The sequence below is a fragment of the Xyrauchen texanus genome, chromosome 25 (genome assembly GCF_025860055.1).
Source record: "Xyrauchen texanus isolate HMW12.3.18 chromosome 25, RBS_HiC_50CHRs, whole genome shotgun sequence".
NCBI classification, from domain to species: domain Eukaryota; kingdom Metazoa; phylum Chordata; class Actinopteri; order Cypriniformes; family Catostomidae; genus Xyrauchen; species Xyrauchen texanus.
The window spans coordinates 26,279,123-26,299,562 of record NC_068300.1 but is presented as its reverse complement, the minus strand read 5'-3'; the positions used below and the strand labels follow the sequence as shown (position 1 = coordinate 26,299,562).

The 20,440-nt window shown below is 43.2% G+C and overlaps 1 protein-coding gene across 1 annotated transcript in view; it reads left to right on the top strand.

The window, feature by feature from the left end:
* LOC127618415 (vasopressin V2 receptor-like) overlaps window positions 1-20,440 on the top strand; it is a 32,097-nt gene extending 11,657 nt beyond the window's left edge. Inside the window, exons 4-6 of the mRNA XM_052090847.1 lie at window positions 10,248-10,394; window positions 10,637-11,318; window positions 19,085-20,440. Of these exons, the coding sequence (XP_051946807.1) occupies window positions 10,248-10,394; window positions 10,637-11,318; window positions 19,085-19,287 (1,032 nt within the window). The 3' untranslated portion in view covers window positions 19,288-20,440. The remainder of the gene's footprint in view (window positions 1-10,247; window positions 10,395-10,636; window positions 11,319-19,084) is intronic.

Here is a 20,440-nt window from a genome sequence, read left to right as displayed (position 1 = left end):
GTGAACACCAAGGAATTTGGTGCTCTTGACGATCTCCACAGAGGAGCTGTCGATGTTCAGCGGAGTGTGTTCACCTTGTGCTCTCCTAAAGTCAACAACCATCTCTTTTGTTTTGTCGACATTCAGGGACAGGTTGTTGGCTCTACACCAGTTCGTCAGCCGCTGCACCTCCTCTCTGTATGCTGACTCTTCGTTCTTGCTGATGAGACATCGGCGAACTAGACAATGTGGTTCGAGCTGTGCATTGCTGCACAGTCGTGAGTCAGCAGAGTGAACAGCAGTGGACTGAGCACACAGCCCTGGGGGGCCCCAGTGCTCAGTGTGGTGGTGGTGGTGGAGATGCTGTTCCCGATCCGGACTGACTGAGGTCTCCCAGTCAGGAAGTTCAGGATCCAGATGCAGAGGGAGGTGTCCAGGCCCAGCAGGTTCAGCTTTCCAATCAGGTGCTGGGGAATGATTGTGTTGAATGCTGAGCTGAAATCTATGAACAGCATTCGAACGTATGAGTCCTTATTGTCTAGGTGGGTGAGGGCCAGATGGAGGGTTGTGGCGATGGCATGGTCCGTTGACCGGTTTGAACGATACGCAAACTGCAGTGGGTCTAGTGAGGGGGGCAGCTGGGTCTTAATGTGCCTCATGACGAGCCTCTCGAAGCACTTCATGATGATGTGTGTAAGTGCGACGGGACGGTAGTCGTTGAGGCAGGACACTGAAGACTTCTTTGGTATGGGGATGATGGTGGTGGCCTTGAAGCACGTTGGAACGATGGCACTGCTCAGAGAGATGTCGAAGATGTCGGTAAGAACATCTGCTAGCTGGTCTGCACATCCTCTGAGCACTCTGCCAGGAATGTTGTCTGGTCCAGCAGCCTTCCGTGGGTTGACTCTATGTAGAGTTTTCCTCACATATGCCGTGGTAAGACAGAGCACCTGGTCGTTGGGAGGAGGGGTGGTCTTCCTCGCCATCACGTCGTTCTGCACTTCAAACCGAGCGTAGAAGTCGTTCAGCGCATCTGGAAGGGAGGCATCTTTGTCACAGGCAACTGATGTTGTCCTGTAGTTGGTGATGGCCTGGATGCCCTGCCACATGCGCCGCGTGTCACCGCTGTCCTGGAAGTGACTGTGGATTCTCTGGGCGTGTGCGCGCTTTGCCTCTCTGATTGCCCGTGACAGTTTGGCCCTAGCTGTTCTTAGGGCTGCCTTATCGCCTGTTCTGAAGGTGGAGTCTCGGGACCTCAGCAGTGTGCGCACCTCCGCAGTCATCCACGGCTTCTGGGTGGAGCGTGTGGTGATGGTCTTGGAGAAAGTGACATCATCAATGCACTTGCTGATGTAGCTGGTCACTGATGCTGTGTATTCCTCCAAGTTGGTAGAATCGCCATATGTTGCAGCCTCCCTGAACATGTGCCAGTCAGTACACTCAAAACAGTCCTGAAGAGCAGAGATGGCTCCTGCTGGCCAGGTTTTCACCTGCTTCTGAAGCGGTTTTGTGCGTCTGACGAGCGGTCTGTATGCTGGAATTAACATAACAGAGATGTGGTCTGAGTAGCCGAGGCGGGGCGGGCTCCGCCTGGTACGCGCCTGGGATGTTTGTGTAAACAAGATCAAGCGTGTTCGCCCCTCTCGTTGCAAAGTCCACATACTGATGGAATTTAGGGAGCACTGTCTTGAGATTTGCATGGTTGAAATCTCCGGCGACAATAAACAGTCCGTCGGGGTGAGCGTTCTGCAGTTCAGCTCATAGCCCCATACAGTTCACAGAGCGCTTCCTTAGCGTTAGCTGGGGGAATGTAAACTCCGGTTATGCAAACAGTGGTGAATTCCCGTGGTAGATAAAAAGGTCTGCATCTAACAGTCACAAGCTCCAACAGCGATGAACAGTAACTAGAGACTAGCATAGAGTTCTTGCACCATTCCGTGTTGATGTAAACACACAAGCCACCACCGCGAGTCTTACCGCAGAGAGCTGTATTTCTGTCGGCACAAAACGAGGCGAGCCCGTCTAGCTGAATGGCGGCATCCGGAACTCTGTCGCTGAGCCACGTCTCCGTGAAAACAAAGACGCAGCAGTCTCTAAACTCACGCTGCGTAGCCTGCTGGAGTCGGATATAGTCCAGTTTATTGTCCAGGGAGCAAACATTTGAGAGCAGGATAGACGGGAGAGCCGGCCGGCTAGGGTTTGTTTTTAGCCTAGCATGGACCCCCGCCCTCTTTCCGCGGTTCCGCTTTCTCGCACACCGCTTACGACGTCCTCTCCCCCGGCCACAGGCATCAGGCGACGCTGAGGGCTGGAGGCCTGGTCTCCGCAGCAAGCCGAGTAAGCGTAGCGCCTCCTGCAGGTCATCATGCAGCTTGGTTTTTGCATGAGTCTTATATTTCAGTAGTGTCTGGCGATGGTAGACACGAACACCGGTTGCTCCGATGTCCATGTGTTGAAAAAGTTGGGCTTTTTTAACAAAAATAGCACCATTGTGGATCCGGAGTGGCCGCTGCGTGCTACCGCGCCGCCATCTTGGATCAATTGAAATATAAAACCAATATTAGTTATATATGTGCTGTTAGGTTTGGCAGAAGGAGGCAGACAAGGAGTGAGGATCTACTTGCAGTTCTTTTAATGATATGAACAAAAGAGTGAACAGGATAACTAAAATAGAACAACACCAGGAACAAACAAAACAACCACGAGGGGAAAACACAACATAAACATGAAAAATCATCAATGGAGAAAACGGGCAGGATATAAACACACAGACTACCATAACATGCACAAACAACGATCGACAGGGGAATGGAGAAACAGCAGGGTTTAAATACATAGACACAGGATAATCACAAACGACATTCAGGTGCGAACAATGACAGAGTGCTGGCAGTAATGAGGGCCGGGAATTGTGGGAAGTGGAGTTTTTTAACAAAGACTAGTGAAACACAGTGCAGACAACAAGGGAATCGTGACATGTGCAGTACAAATCATGATTTAAAATTTGTAAACTAAGTAAGTGTTTAGGACCTGTGTTTATACAAAGATTGTGTATGAACTGTAAGATTAATGACTAAGGTCTTTTAAGTTAATCCTCTAATAACTGCATAAGTTCACATAGATGCATTGTTGATGCAGGCTTTTGTTGGCAGTTAACTGATTATTTCAAGAGTGTATTAGATCATTAGACCAAGGTGATGCAGGCAGAGATCAGTGAGGTACATCGCAGTTCAACCAGCAGGTCATTTCGATGAAGTCTATCTCACATCCAAGTTTCAGGCAGTGGCATATGAGGGATCCCATGTCTTATGGTAGGGTTGGCATCAGTTCATACCCTGAAGTCCATCGTAATAAAATGAAGTGATGTCTTGCTGGCACTGGCTGCATTTAGTCGTCATCACTCAGAGACACATAGCAGTGGCGTCTGACACCAAGCAGGAACGGAGGTGAATCTGGCCGGCTCTGGTAACCTCGGGACATGAATCCCGAGGTTTGGACTGGGAAATAGAATAATACTAGCATAGATTCCATTAAATTTTTGCAGAGTTATAGAGCATGATAAATGTTTCTGGTTCCGGCAGACCCTAACTAAAGCAGCCTAATTGTGAGTTGATGGATAAATTAGTCTTTAGTCTAGACCAGGGTTGCCCAATACGTCGATTGCGATCTACCAGTCGATCGCAAAGGCAATGCTGGTAGATCGCATAAAAATTAAATTGCACTTTCGTTAAATTTGAATAAAAATATATATAATGTCTTTCCTTCTTTTAGTTTCTGTCTGACTTGCACTTGACGAGTAAATATTGACCAGGCGAGGTTATGTTTATTCAGTTGCCATGACAACTAGGTTTGCGCATACGTGCCTTCCAAGGACTTCTGAGAACAGAGCGCGAAATTGCGATGCTACTGCCCGGATTAGGCAAAACTGTCTGATTCCATTCAAATAATAAACAAAACCTCGCCTGGTCAATATTTACTCGTCATCAGAATAAGGTAAATGCCCTGGCTATTGTAATCTATTATGCTGTAGGTGTTTTGGGTTTAGTTTTAAAACTGAATGATATCAACATTGACCATTATGATATATTTTTTTATTAAAGGGGTCATGACATGAGAAACCAAATTTGCCTTGATCTTTTGGTATATAAGAGGTCTTTGTATCATTAAAACGTCCTGCAAGTTTAATATTTTAAGACGTCCTCCCCATTCTAAACGAATCATTTATTTAATCAAGCTCAAAATACAGCTCGTTCTGGATTCATGGTTAGAAGTGACGTGTCGGTTAGAAGTGACGTAACAGCGTTTGCATATGACCGCCTCCAGCACAACATAACTACGCTATAAGCGCAAGACAACTACGCTCATTTCAGTATCGCCGTCGCCTCACAAGTGTTCAGTCGATGGACAGCGAGCTCTGACAGAGACTACTTGTGCACAGGAAAATTACGATGCCACACAGATGTGCTGTTCCTGGCTGTGGTCAAACAAAACCTCTGAATAAGCTGCCGAAAGATCCAGACGCCAGGGAAAAATGGATGCAGTTTATTTTTTGCGGATCTGACCCAGTCACGGCAGTGTTAACTTAAGCGTTTGTTCTGTACATTTTAAGGATGACTGTTTTGAGAACAAATCTCAATATGATGCTGGCTTTGCCAGAAAACTGTTGCTCAAAGATAAGTCCGTGCCGACTATTCTGGGAACAACGACGACGCAAACTGTAAGTAATCTATTTTAAACTTTAAACTACTTTTTAAAGCGCAATTTCATTCATTATGAATAATCACAGTGTTTTTACTTAGTTTACTTGCATATTGTTCTGGCTGGAGGCGTCAATAATTGATACATAGGCACTGACGTTAGCCAATCATAACAGTGGGCGTTAACACTGAAGTCTTAAATGGAAAACGCCCCCAAAACAGACTGTTTGAATCAGAGGATGAGAAACAGGGTGGGAAAAGGTCATAAATCACTAGATTTTAAAAGTTTTTCTTAAAAAAAAATATATTAATACTATAATTGCACCTAAGGGAACATAATAATACAATAAAAAAAACCATGTCATGACCCCTTTAATTAGAATATGAATTCCATGTAGGGATACATGCAGTAGTCCCAACAAGCATTTTCTTATTTTAAATTAAACTGTGTTTTTTTTAGTTGGTAGATCTTATTGAGTTGGTAATTTAAAAGTAGATCATCACACAAAAAATTGTGGGCACCCCTGGTCTAGACATAAACTGAGTGTGTCTGCATCCCGAAGAGTGTTAGGGAGACTATTCCATAGTTTAGGGGCCAAATAGGTAAATTATCTACCTCCTTTTGTAGATTTTTATTTTCTAAGAACTACTAAAAAGCCAGAATGTTGCGATCGAAATGAACATGATGGAATATAGTGTGGTAGAAAGTCACTAAGTACTGCAGAGCTAGACGATTCAAAGCTTTGTACGTAGTTAACAAAATGTTAAAATTAATACAAATGTTTTTAACTTGCTGGACATCCTCCCAGGAATGTATTACAATAATCTAGTCTTGAGGTCATGAATGCTTTAATTAGTTTTTCGGCATCAGCAACAGAGAGCATGTGTCATAACTTAGCAATATTTCTGAGGTGGAAGAATGATTTTCTACAAACATTGTAAATTAGATTTTTTTAAGGAAAGATTGGTATCAAATATTACTCACAAGTTCTTCGCTGTAGAAGATGACATAACAGTACATCCATTGAGAGTCCAATTATATTTTAGCGGCTTATATTTAGAGGTTTTTGGTCCAATAATTAGTACCTCTGTTTTGTCGGAATTGAGTAGAAGCAAATTTCTGGCCATCCCATCTTTGATTTCATTGATACACTACTAATTTGGAGAATTGTGATATTTTGACAGGTTTCGAAAAAATATCATGTTGGTATCTTCGGCATGGGAAACTTATTCCACGATTCCTGAAAATATCTCCCAGGGGAAGTATATACAGTGAGGAAAATAAGTATTTGAACACCCTGCTATTTTGCAAGTTCTCCCACTTAGAAATCATGGAGGGGTCTGAAATTGTCATCGTAGGTGCATGTCCACTGTGAGAGACATAATCTAAAAAAAAAATCCAGAAATCACAATGTATGATTTTTTAACTATTTATTTGTATGATACAGCTGCAAATAAGTATTTGAACACCTGAGAAAATCAATGTTAATATTTGGTACAGTAGCCTTTGTTTGCAATTACAGAGGTCAAACGTTTCCTGTAGTTTTTCACCAGGTTTGCACACACTGCAGGAGGGATTTTGGCCCACTCCTCCACACAGATCTTCTCTAGATCAGTCAGGTTTCTGGGCTGTCGCTGAGAAACACGGAGTTTGAGCTCCCTCCAAAGATTCTCTATTGGGTTTAGGTCTCGAGACTGGCTAGGCCACGCCAGAACCTTGATATGCTTCTTACAGAGCCACTCCTTGGTTATCCTGGCTGTGTGCTTCGGTCTTTGTCATGTTGGAAGACCCACCCTCGACCCATCTTCAATGCTCTAACTGAGGGAAGGAGGTTGTTCCCCAAAATCTCGCAATACATAGCCCCGGTCATCCTCTCCTTAATACAGTGCAGTCAGCCCTGTCCCATGTGCAGAAAAACACCCCCAAAGCATGATGCTACCACCCCCATGCTTCACAGTAGGGATGGTGTTCTTGGGATGGTACTCATCATTCTTCTTCCTCCAAACACGGTTAGTGGAATTATGACCAAAAAGTTCTATTTTGGTCTCATCTGACCACATGACTTTCTCCCATGTCTCCTCTGGATCATCCAAATGGTCATTGGCAAACTTAAGACGGGCCTTGACATGTGCTGGTTTAAGCAGGGGAACCTTCTGTGCCATGCATGATTTCAAACCATGACGTCTTAGTGTATTACCAACAGTAACCTTGGAAGCGGTGGTCCCAGCTCTTTTCAGGTCATTGACCAGCTCCTCCCGTGTAGTTCTGGGCTGATTTCTCACCTTTCTTAGGATCATTGAGACCCCACGAGGTGAGATCTTGCATGGAGCCCCAGTCCGAGGGAGATTGACAGTCATGTTTAGCTTCTTCCATTTTCTAATGATTGCTCCAACAGTGGACCTTTTTTCACCAAGCTGCTTGGCAATTTCCCGTAGCCCTTTCCAGCCTTGTGGAGGTGTACAATTTTGTCTCTAGTGTCTTTGGACAGCTCTTTGGTCTTGGCCATGTTAGTAGTTGGATTCTTACTGATTGTATGGGGTGGACAGGTGTCTTTATGCACCTAACGACCTCAAATAGGTGCATCTAATTTAGGATAATAAATGGAGTGGAGGTGGACATTTTAAAGGCAGACTAACAGGTCTTTGAGGGTCAGAATTCTAGCTGATAGACAGGTGTTCAAATACTTATTTGCAGCTGTATCATACAAATAAATAGTTAAAAAATCATACATTGTGATTTCTGGATTTTCTTTTTTAGATTATGTCTCTCACAGTGGACATGCACCTACGATGACAATTTCAGACCCCTCCATTATTTCTAAGTGGGAGAACTTGCAAAATAGCAGGGTGTTCAAATACTTATTTTCCTCACTGTATAAAGAGAAAAGTTCCTTACAGTTTTTCTTGGTTGTTGGCAGATTGAATGTTCCAAGCTTCTTGGATAATTCGCCACACTTCTTTTATCTATTTAGGATGTCTCAATTGCTTCTGTCTCTTTATGTAATCTCAGACTGACTCAATGTTCAGACAGGGGCTCTGTGGGAGACATGTCATCTGTTGCAGGGCTCCCTGTTCTTCTATTCTAATCTTTTCTATTTGCAAAATTAATGCTTGGGAGTCTAACATTTATATTTCCTATTGACACACTAATGCTGAAGATATAAATAACCATCTTAATGCTTTTATGAAACATCTTATGTGCCTGAGACATTTGCACAGTAAGTGCTGTACTGTTGTGGCTTTTTATGTTTCGATAAGTTTTGTTAGCGCTTCATGACCTATGACAGTGAAGGATTGAAGTTGCTTGTGAGGATAATTATTAAATAATCTTTTCTGTGGTACTGTGACAAATTATTGTATAAAGAAAGAGTGAGAACCTTTTACATGCGCATGTTCCACGAGACTGCACGCATAGTTGATTTTCTGTCATCTGTTCTGAATAATATAATAAAATGTGTTTCTTCAACCGCGTGTCTGTGTGTCTACAGGCAAATTATTTGTAATATTAATTTGATAATAATAATAATTTAATACATGGGAAAACAAGCCAAATATCGTGTTGGCATTGTCAAAAGCATTAAACTATTGGCGAGCACTCTGACCATCGTCGGTCCCGAGATCATCATCTGTGCATTTCTCTCTATAAGTTGACAAAATGTTAATGTCTCTTGCTGGTTTTTCCGTCAAATTCAGAAATATTACCGCTTTTGCCAGTGTCTCTGCGGCTCGCTTCGTGCGTGCGCTTGTAAAAAGGGAATCAGAATATGGCCCAGATACTGTAGCAAGTGCAAAAGACGTCAGAGATTTTTTAATTGTATCTGACAGTGTCACATTAATTATTATTAGTTCAAAGACTTAAACTTATATCCTGTCCTACACCAAAAACTTCACTGTAAATTGCAGCAACAGCTCCTCCTCGACCCTTCAGACGAGTTTCATGTTTAGAACAATAACCTGGGGGAGTAGATTAATTTAAACTAATATATTTATCCGGCTTAAGCCAGATTTCGGTCAAACAGAGCGCATCCAAACTGTGACCTGTATAATTTCATTTCATAGTGCTTTGGTTGAAAGGGATCTAATGTTTAGTAGCCCTACATTTATATGATTTTTATCCTCAATTTATTTGTTATTTTCAAGTTTTACTGTAATCAACATTTTTGTAAATGATTAGGGAGGGGGTTGGTAGATCGGGGGGACAGACACTGTCTCTATGTTATATTTAGGTGATACAGTCTCTATGTGTTGTTGTTTATATGACCTGTGTGACGTCTCAAGGCAGTTAGCAGATGTTCAGATTAGCCAGTTTGTCTGCTTCCTGATCTGGGCCCCAGTTCAAATACTATCACTATTAAGACTATGAGCCAAATTATTATAGAGGAGAGCAGTACCTTCACTGGAGGAAGTCCATCTCTCTTAAGCAGGCCAGGTCTACCCCAAAAACTCTTCCAATTGTCTATAAATCATATGCTATTCTCAACACACCACTCAGACATCCAGCTGTTCAGTGACACTAATCTACTATAAACATCGACACCACAACGAGCAGGGAGTCAGCCAGAGCATGTTACTGTGTCTGACATCGTTTTGGCAAGTTTGCACCTCTTTAACATTATCTTCAGTGATCTCTTGACTGGTGAAGCCAGGCATCATTAGTGCCAACATGAATAACAATTTTAGAAAATCTATGTTTAGCATTAGCCAGCACTTGTAAATTTGATCTGATGTCAGACGCTCGAGCCCCAGAAATGCATTTAACAATGGTGGCTCGAGTCGCTATTTCCACGTTCCTTACAATAGAATCACCTACAGTATAACCAAAGCTCTTTCAAAATTCTCAGTGGGTGCATCACTAAGTGGGGAGAATCGATTGGAAACCCTAACAGGAATGGGACAGTGATGTCGCTTTGCTGAGCGAGTATGTCGCTGAGATGTCACCCAAATGCCCTGTTGTGGGGGCTCTACAGTTGGAACCAAAGTGTGTGTTTCTCGCTGTACTACCTGCATCCGAAATGGTATCTATCGGCTTCTCTTTCTCACTGACCTCCACTAGCATTCGGATGTGTGTCTCTAATTCATTAACCTTCTCTTTCAGCCTGACTAATTCCTTACATTTATCACATGTAAACCCCTTTACAGGGTAGAAGCTATAGTAAACATGTGGCATGCAATGCAGGAAGCAATAATATGAGCGGATGCCATGACTTAACGCAATTGTTTGTTGCTGTTGTTGTTATGGTTGTTCTTGAGCGGCAAGGGTTTGAGATCGATGTGAATCCCTCACGCAAATGTTTTTTGTTTTTTTTGTTAGTTCGTGATCAGCAGATGTTTGAGATAGGTAGGTAGGTAGGTAGGTAGGTAGATAGGTAGATAGATAGATAGATAGATAGATAGATAGATAGATAGATAGATAGATAGATAGATAGATAGATAGATAGATAGATAGATAGATAGATAGATAGATAGATTATAACTATAATACATTTTTGTTTGGATTGTAACTAGTTAACCAGCGTTTTCTAGCTTTTTCAAGTGGTTTTCATGTCATGCTCTCTTCTCCTCTGCACATAGGTTTTTATTTTCTCACGATCAGAGGTAGCCCCTGGGGAGTATGAATGCTGGGGCCACTTTGCTGAGCCATGGGGCCTTAAAGCATATGTCACCTGGATGACTGTGGCTGTGTTTATACTGCCAGCCTTAATCATCACTGTCTGTCAGGTATCTCCACCCCATTCTTCTCCTCACTCCCCCGAACCCCCCATATTTTTAATCACAGAACTTTCATTTAAATTAATGTGACTCAGCAACAGATTGTTGTCTACCATGTGAGAGTCATTGATTTTGTATTTTTTAAGGGAATTAGATTTACCACAATTAGATCTACCACAAGGAACAACATGATGCCAATGCTGGAATTATTTGAAGATTGCTTTATGTACTATATATCATTTTCTGCTCAGATTCGCATCTTCAGAGAGATCCATGACAACATCTACCTGAAGTCAGAGCGGGTGGTGACAGCAGAATTTAAGAGGAACTCTGTCTTCTTCAAATTTCCTCAACGGGATAGATGCAGTAGGGGAATGGGCAGAGAGAGTGGACACAACCACCGTGATGACAACAGTCTCAGCCAAGCTCTCTGCAGCCCCTCTCATCCCTCTTCCTCTCCTGCAGACCTCCAAAGCTTATATAATGACTTCTCTCAGACTTTGCCTTGCAGGACCTCTATGTGCGAGCCCTGCTTTAGACCACTTCCATCTTCGGAAAGCCTTTCCCCATCCATCACACCTCACTTGCAAAACACCACTCCAGTCAACACCCCCAGCTATCGCTCTGACTCCTCCCACTCTCAATTAATGTCTGAAAATAGTGTGTGTGCAAGAGCTAGTGCCACCTTTTCATTGGCTGGACAATCAAACCATTCTGGAGCTTCGGAGCTGTGGCCAGATGCGCTTCCAGATGCTGCAAACTTTCCCCTACCCACTGAGCACTCGCACCCGCCACCTTTCCCAGGTGTGAGTAAGGCCATGTCTAAGACGGTGAGGATGACTCTTGTCATTGTGCTGGTCTACACCATCTGCTGGTCTCCTTTCTTTATTGTTCAATTATGGGCAGCCTGGGACCCCAACCCACCAGACCAAGGTCAGATTTTAAGCAAACAGATAATATTAATATATTACACAGTAACACAATAGGGCTCCTTGGGTGCTAAGAAAACTATACTGGTTTGTAAACAGGTTCATATAGAGCACAAAAGTTTAATCCCATTAATTTCCTCTACAGAGAAATTAATATTTTTTTAACTGATAACGTATAATCATAATGTGATTTCAACTTTCTTTTTAAAGAATCATGTTTAATAGAAAATTCCCGGTGAAGAACTACACAACCCATAATCATGAAGAGAGATCAAACAATCAGAGAATACATGGAAGTATAAACCTCGGTAAAAGAGATCTAGTTATAATACTCAATATATAAACCGATGAGCCAAAACTTTATGACCACTCAAGTGAATATTATGTTTGATCGTCTCCTAACAAGGCCACATGTCAAGGCCTGGGTAGATTAGATTGTAAGCGAACAATCAGTTCTCGTAGTCAATGCGTTGAATGCAGGAGAAATGGGAAGATGTAAAGACCTGAGCGACTTTGACAAGGGCCAAAATGACCAGACGACTGGGTCAGAGCATCTCTGAAATGGCAAGGCTTGTAGGGTACTCCCGGTCAGCAGTGGTGTGTACCTACCAACAGTAGTCCGAGGAGGGACAAACCTCAAACCAGCGACAGGGTGTTGGGCACCCATAAGGCTATTTCGTCTGGTCCGAACCGACAGGTCTACTATAGCACAAGTCACAGAAAATTCTTATGAAGTTCTAAACAAAAGTTTGGGAGAAGATTGTCAAGCTAGTCCCTTCAAATAATCAAGTGAGCAACTTACCTCACTCCTTTGACGATTCTTCCAGCATCCCTCCACCACCCCTACTCCACCTTGACTATTAACCTTAACCTACTTTAGTTAAGTAGTCCTGAGGGGGTAACTTTTGATCTCAAGCCAAGCTGCATGCCTAAGGCCCTTATGCTCACGCCCCTCCTTTACGGACAGCAAGCCAAATTTATTTACCGTTAACAATCTGCTTACCATTTCAACTTCATGGCTAGGTGGAAATTCAAACTCAAGAAAGAGTTACAGGAGGAATGTGTAACAACACACATTGGATCACACCCTGCTGTGTATAGGGCTGGTTAACCGCAGACTGGTCAGAATACCATGAAGACCCCTGTCCATTGTCAAAGCACCTACAATGGGCACGTGAGCGTTTGAACTGGACCTTGGACAGTGGAAGAAGGTCGCCTGGTCTGATGAGCCCCATTTTCTTTTACATCACATGGATGGCTGTGGATGTGTAAACCATTTTCCTGGGGAATTGATGGCACTAGGATGCACTGTGGGAAGACAACAATCTGGTGGAGGGAGTGTGATGTTCTGGGCAATGTTCTGCTGGGAAACCCTGGGTCCGGCCATTCGTGTGGGTGTCAAATTTACACGTACCACCTACCTAAACATTGTTGCAGACCAGGTAAATGCCTTCATGGTAATGGTATTCCCTGATGGCAGAGGCCCTGGCACACTGCACACGTTGTTCGGGAATGGTTTGAGGAAACTGATGAAGAGTTCAAAGTGTTGCCCTGGCCTCCAAATTCCCCAGACCTGAGTCTGATCTGTGGTATGTGCTGAACCAATAAGTCCAATCCACCCTGGCTCCACCTAACAACTTAATGGACATGAAGGATCTGCTGCTAATTTCTTGGAGCCAGATACCACAGGACACCTTCAGGGGTCTTGTAGAGTCCATGCCTAGACGGGTCAGCAGTGTTTTGGCGGCACGCAGAGGACCAACATTAGTCAGGTGGTCATAATGTTTTGGCATCAGTGTATACTAATTGTTTTGATAATCAATGACTGTAAGTCAATAGTTTTGTATTTTACAGTCTTTTCTAATTCAATAATGCTATTCACAATGAAGCATTGTGAATAGCATTATTGCCTCAAAAACATTAAAAATATTTGTACGGAAATACAAATTTCAATTTCACATACTTTTTCACTTCATATCAGAGTTTGTAATGTCATTCATCTCGGAGATGGTTAGTTTGGTTCAAGTCTTAGAATATCTTTATTGAAGGATTTAATTAAATCCTTAATAGGAAAATGAATGGAAAAGTGTCTTCCTAAAACCAATGCAGATGAAAATGTGTGCAGTCACCATTGCACTCTATTGACGGCAATAATATGGAATAAGTGGCCTTCTTATATTCCCACTGTTTGTTTTAGTTCTGTTGAGTGCTTTAAAAACAGGCAACACGTATGTATTTAATCAATGTTCTCTTTGTGGTAGTGGAAGAAACAAGCAATAAATTCCCAAATATATTCCCAGTTTCCCAAAACAGAGGTGCCTGTTCTCAGAAATCTAACATAGAGCAGAGTTTAGTTCTAGCTCTAATCAAATACACATGAATGAGTTCAAATTATTCAGGTTTGCTTGAAAATTGCAGGGAGGTGTTGGAGCAAAGTTGGAACTCCTTGTGTGGGAATTATCAAATATGTTTGAAATGTGTTCCTTATTATTTTCCACCTTCTCTCTTTCCTTTTAACACGTAAACAGTCAAACACCTGCACACCCACCAAAGGGTTGGTTAATCTCAATGGTATTCACACCTCTATATTAGACTGGACTTTCTGCACAGTTTGATTAGTGACTCACCTGCTAAACAAAGCACTATAAAAAATCACCACAATATTCACTTAAGATAAATATTACACTCAATGTACATCCTTTAATACTGTGAATCAGTAAAATTGTAATGTATTTTGATTTAGTTTTAAAAATAGGCTCAGTTCTCAGTCTTTTGAAAATTCTTGGTTTTAGTCTAAACTCAGTGGCCACTTTATTAGGTACGCCTGCTAATTAATGTCTAATCCGCCAATCATGTGACAGCAACATAATGCGTAAAGCATGCAGACATGGTCAAGAGGTTCAGCTATTTTTTAAACCAAACATGAGAATAGGGAGGAAATGTGATCTAATTGACTTTGAGTGTGGAATGATTGTTGGTGCCAGATGGGGTGGTTCAAGTTTTTCTGAAACTGCTGATCTCCTGTGATTTGCACATGACCAATACAGATGGTAGGGTTACAAATTGGCATAAACATGGCATAAACTTGTCAACAAATAGCTTTAAAAGCTATTGTCAAGAAGTTATTTGATGTTCTATACTTTTAGAATTTGGACATGAACTTTATCACCACCTGCTGGTGAAATCTCCAAAATGCAAATGCAGAAACTGAGTTTGGACTTTGCACTGAGTTAAGAGGTGGAATTGAAACATCTTAGCGCAGTGTTTCTCAAACTGGGGTCCACGGAATGCTGGGGGTCCTTTTCAAATAGCCTGGGGATCCATGGGAAATCCCTGAATTGTGAACATTGCGTTGCAGTGTTGTAAGCAAATAGGCAATAAAAAGCAATAATAAAAAATAAAAACTTGATATATCGAGTGCTCCATCCAGTAAAAACAAGAAGGGGTTTAACAACATGTATTTTAAGTTATCGACCACAATAAGGGGGAATATTCACAAGCCATAGATCAGCACTGGCATAGCAAATGCAAATTTCTGACTGTATATACTTATTTTGGTTAATCTTACTAGATAAATTATGCTACTGTCATATTATAAGTTAGTATAATATGATAATTGACGATCCAGCTTCACGTCAAACACAATCATATATTTTCTCACACATTGTCCCTTATTTTAACCATACATCTGTCTAATAGTGGTCAATATTAAGTATTTTCATTATATTTATAATGAAATTTATATTTATTATATTATTTCACTTTTTCAACTGTCATTTATGTGAATATAAATTGTCCCGTCTGCTGCCGAACGGAAGAGATATAGGAATAGACCTACTTATTGCGCACAGTCTTATCACGTAATGCTGTGCTTTGCACACTCACGAAAATAGAGCCCTTAGTGGGGATTGGTTAAGTGCTCTCGGAACAGATGTGTTTTCAGCTGGTTCTTGAATGTTGAGATGGTTTCAACAGATTTTGTGTTGGTTGGAAGGTCATTCCACCACAGAGGATTAGAGAAAGTGAATGAGTGTGAAATATAATTTGTGCCTCTATGCAGCAGCAGCACCGCCAGGCGCCACTCGTTCAATAACTGCATAGAGCAAGTTGGGACATAGACCTGGTGGTGTGAATTGAAGGAAATGGGTGCTATTCCCCATGCTGTCCTGAAGGCCAGAGTCAAAGCCTTGAATTTGATGTGGGCAGCTACAGGTAACCAGTGGACTGAAATCAAGAGTGGGTGAAATGAGCCCTCTTTGGCTGATTGAAGACCAGATGCACTGCTGCGTACTGGCCATCTGCAATGGCTAAATCGTACTAGCTGGGAGGCCGGCCAACAGTGTTACTGTAGTCCAGTCTTGAAATGATTAGAGCATGGACCAGGAGCTGCAACGCCGTGAGGTTGATGAGATGTGGGCAGTGAAGTTTAACTGGCCATCTACCACCACTCCCAGGTTCCAAGCTGTCCTGGTTGGTATTAGTGTAGTTGAACCAAGATTAATGGTGAGGTTGTGTTCAACAGATGGGTTGGCTGGGATCACGATTGCCTTACAAGTCATGCGCTATATATAAATGTTTTGGTGTCAGAAGATTGTTAAGGAATGTGTAAAGAACAGGGCGAAGTGAAACGTTTATGAATTGATAATCTGATGTTTTACTCGTGATTTGTGTGTAAAGGAAATAAAAGTCATTGTTTTAACACCTCTAGTATAAAATTCACCTGGAAACTGCAACAATACATATAAAAAGCTAAGTAAAAATTATTTTGCAGATGAGACCACATTGTTCTTTGCACACATTAGACCCTTTGATACCAATTGGGGATTGTTTTAGTTCCACTTCCACCCTGAGTATTGTTGCTAACCATGAGCATGCTGACACTTTATGACCAGAATCTTTAGCAAATATTTCAAGCACCATACTGAATCCATGTTAGAAAGAATTCTGGAGGAACATCTTAGGTGGGTGTAGACGTACCTAATAAATTGGCCATTAAGTGTAATTTTATTGGACTAAAATGTACGTGTGAGTTGTTCAGTAATAACAGTCTTAAAGGGGTAGTTCACCCAAAAATCTAAATTCTCTCATCATGTACTCACACTTTGAGGAAATAAAGTCAGAATAGAAGTAATCCGCCCCCGGACATACGGGTATAAAGGGAGCGGGCGAGTGAATGCCAGACAGGTTTTCACTGAGGAACCGAGAATACGGTTACGGCGCATTACAGTGGTAGGAATAGTGACGTGGCAAGGGGAACACAACGTCTCATTCCTTCCATCGGGGATGGAGGTTACAACAGTAACCATGACGTTGTGTCGATTGTAGTGACACAAGGGGTCCCACTTAAAAAACGCCATGCACTAACCCGTGTTATGTGGCTGCCGTGCCAGGTGCAAGCTGGCTGTTGTGGGCTAGAAGCAGCTGGGTCGGCTGCATGTAACCTCCCCAATGCCCCCAATCAAAGGTGTCATATATCGCTCTTAGATTCCTTAATGCTATAGATGCATCAGGGAAGGCGTCCTTTACCGTTCCTATTCTTCCAGGAGTAAAAAGCCCTGCAGAGACCACGAGCTGCCCAAACTGGGGGAGGTAACTTGTGGACATGGTGCGGTGGTAGATCCTACCTGGCAAGGGAGTTGCTACAGACATGGCGACCGGGGGGCAGCGAGGACTGCACAAGGGAGACGTGGGTCCTGCCAGCGGGGGGACTGCACCGCGGGAAAATACGTCACAAGGAGTTGCCTGAAACTATGCCTGTGGAGCCCAAGCCCAACATGGAGCACTCGACTCGTGGTGGGTCTGGCGGCAAATTCCTCCGCTGAATCTGCAGCCAGAGTACTAACTCTCGAGAGTGTGCTAGGATGAGCCAGTCATCAAGGTAGTGGAGTATGCGGATGCCCACTTCCTGTAGCGGGGCAAGGGCTGCCTCTGCGACTTTGGTGAAGACGCGAGGAGACAGGGACAGGCCGAAGGGGAGGACCTTGTACTGATACGCCTGGCCGTTGAACATGAACCGTAAGAAGGGTCGGTGTCGAGGCAGAATGGAGACATGGAGGTACGCGTCCTTCAGGTCTACTGCCGCAAACCTATCTTGATGCCGAACGCAGGTTACAATTCGCCTCTGCGTGAGCTTTTTGAACGGGGAGTCTGTGTAAACTCGCAAATCCAAGATTGGCTGCAACCCACCGCCTTCCTTTGGGAGAGCCATGGCATGCAAGGCGGAGGCGGCCTGTCTAGTGCTGCTGTGGGCTTTCGCAGTCAGTGACGACGTTGTCCTACATGCCTTGCAGGCGGCGTTCTTGGGACACAGGTGGATCGCAACCGCTCTGTCCACCTGAGGGACACCTCCGTGTACACGTGGGCGGCCCCACCGTCCAGGGTAGTGAGAGCGGACGAGCGAGGAGGTCGGTTCCGGGCAGTAAACGGTGCCCTCCACGAGCTCGTCATAAACTTCCGGGAAGAAAGGTACCTGGCTATGAGCGGCGCCCTGGCCAGCGGAACCGATCGAGTAGCCGTGGAGGTGGTGGAGATTTCCAGTCCACCTCGCGCTCACGGCGGCCAGGTAAAGCATAGCGGACATCCCTGCGTCAGGCTCAGACTGGGTGAGTGGAACCCGAAGTTGGCTCAAAGGAGAATGCCAGCTGGCCTCGAAGCGAGCCGCACTCATCCCAAGCTCGGACGGAAGGAAGCAAGTGTGCCGGGGGGCGGGGTGGTTCGTGGGGATTTACCCGGCGTCATCCCCGAATTGCCTTCAACGGCAGCCGGGTCGTCCTCAATCCCGTGGGAAGGAGGAACGACACAGGGGCGGCTGAAGTGGCTTTCTCTCGTGTGAAAATAAAGCCACGACCGCAATGTTCCCATGGCTATGTTTTCGCACTGAGAACATAAACTATTCATAAAACGCTGCCTGCGTGTGTTCGCAGCCAAGGCACACGAGACAGCTTTTATGACTGTCAGAAGTGGAGAGAAATCAACCGCATCCAGGAACTACACAGCAGCGGAAGGGTATCTTTAAAAGTTCAACGCTCGCTTGTGTATGTTTCTCTTTTACCAGAAAACAAACTCTTTTAGAGGAAAATAAACTCTTTCAGAGAAGTCAACTCTTTTATTAGAGAAGCGATGTCGAAGCACCCAGGGGCAGAGTCTGCACAGCGTGCAGAGAGGAGAAAGCCGCTGGAATGCGCCGTCAGATCCAACAGCAAGCTATCTTGCAGAGGTGGGTGAAGCAGCCGTGTGTCACACAGCTCGCTGATCACACAACCGTTCGGCTCCGAAGAAAAAATATGTCTGGCATTCGCTCGCCCGCTCCCTTTATACCCGTATGTCCGGGGGCAGGGCATACAAATTCTTTCTGCCAACTTGACATTGGCCTTTTCTCAAGTTCAAGTTCAGAGGTACGCAAGGCTCTCAGAATCAATACAACGTCGAGTGATTGACTGAAGGGGAACTAGTTTTTTCTCATAGAAAGAAGTTCACAATATTTTTTCTCATGGCTTTCATTAGAAAAAAATTACACTGGTTTGAATGTATGATTCCATCCCTGAATGAGCATTAATTAACCCTGAATCATATAATGAACATATAATATAATAGGGCCATATATAGTAATGTTCCTAAAGGCTTAATTCTATATATACCTTATCCTTGCTTTTGCACATATTATTTAACAAAGGTGCTGCAAACATTATGCAATAAATGCATAGGTACATGCAAAGGCCACAGGTATTTTGTTGATTCCTGAGTTTAAATTTGCCTTTATCTCTCATGCAGGAGCAGTTTTCACTATTCTGATGCTATTGGCCAGTTTAAACTCCTGCACCAACCCATGGATTTACACTGCATTCTCCAGCAGTGTGTCCAGAGAACTGGTCACCCTGCTAGGCTGCCACACCGGGTCACCACGCCGAGGTTCCCTACCGGATGATTCCATCACCACTCCCACATCCACCACAGCCAAGGACTCTATTAATTGACCTTTTCCCAGAATCCACCATACATATAGAACACAGCTAAAGGCCAATGCAGCTCCATCGACTGACGTGTTGGCTAGACTACACATATGGTAATGTCCATGCATGTCCTAGTGTGCAGACTCAAGTTCAAAGACAATAAATTCAAAGTTTTTACCACATTCAGGTACATCAATGGCAATTACACAGTCTGACGCTAATATGTCAACAATGATGCTACACTGTTAAAAAAACACTCAGTTACTAAGACAACATCACAGTGCCAAGACCAGTGGATTTTACTTATAGCTGTCCATTTAGTTTAGTCTGTCACATGAAATCATGAAGTAGCCATACTATATCTGTCAGAATCATACTGAGGAAGACCTCTATTCTTCAACATGATTCTTTCATGTCTCTCAGTGTTCTCAAAGATTAGCATGACAGGATTATATCAGATTTTACAGTACTAAGTATATGCGGAAAACATGAATGGGAACAGAAAAAAAAAGCATGTGAACAATTCATGAAGAATGGACAAGTAGTCATCTGGCTACATTTTGGATAGCTGCAGAAGACCGGTGGCAAGATTCTGCACATCAGAATGTCAAATTTGAGGAATGGATCGGCCATTGTGCTATGAGTGTGTGAATACAATAGTGGCAGCTTAGTTATAGGGGGTACACATTCTAGACTGACAGAGAATTATACACAAACCAGGAGGACAGACATCTGTGTTTTCCTGGTACACAGATCAAATACATAGTGTGTAGAATACACTGTGAATTGGATTGAATTGGAGGTATTTGAATATTGGCTATTAGGTCAAATCATTAGAAGTCCTGGCAGTTTAAAAAGAACGATTGTACAGTGGGCAGAAATCTCCATTTAATTACAATGTTACACAATTGGACTTTGATGTAAAAGCTGAGTGGATGTCATTAAATCCCATCAACAGTGTTTTCAAATGTCATTTTTGTGGTTCAAGTACCACAATAGAGAGCAAGGATTTTGTGAAGAAGCTGCTGATTGTGTTTGACATTTCAGAATACCCAATACTAGGTGCATATTCTGACAGTAAAGTGAAAAGATATCCTTGTAAAAATCTTTACAAACCAGGTGATTTAAATTTTGGGTGCATTTTCTGTCTTTAGGTGAGAAATATCTTTCCACAGAA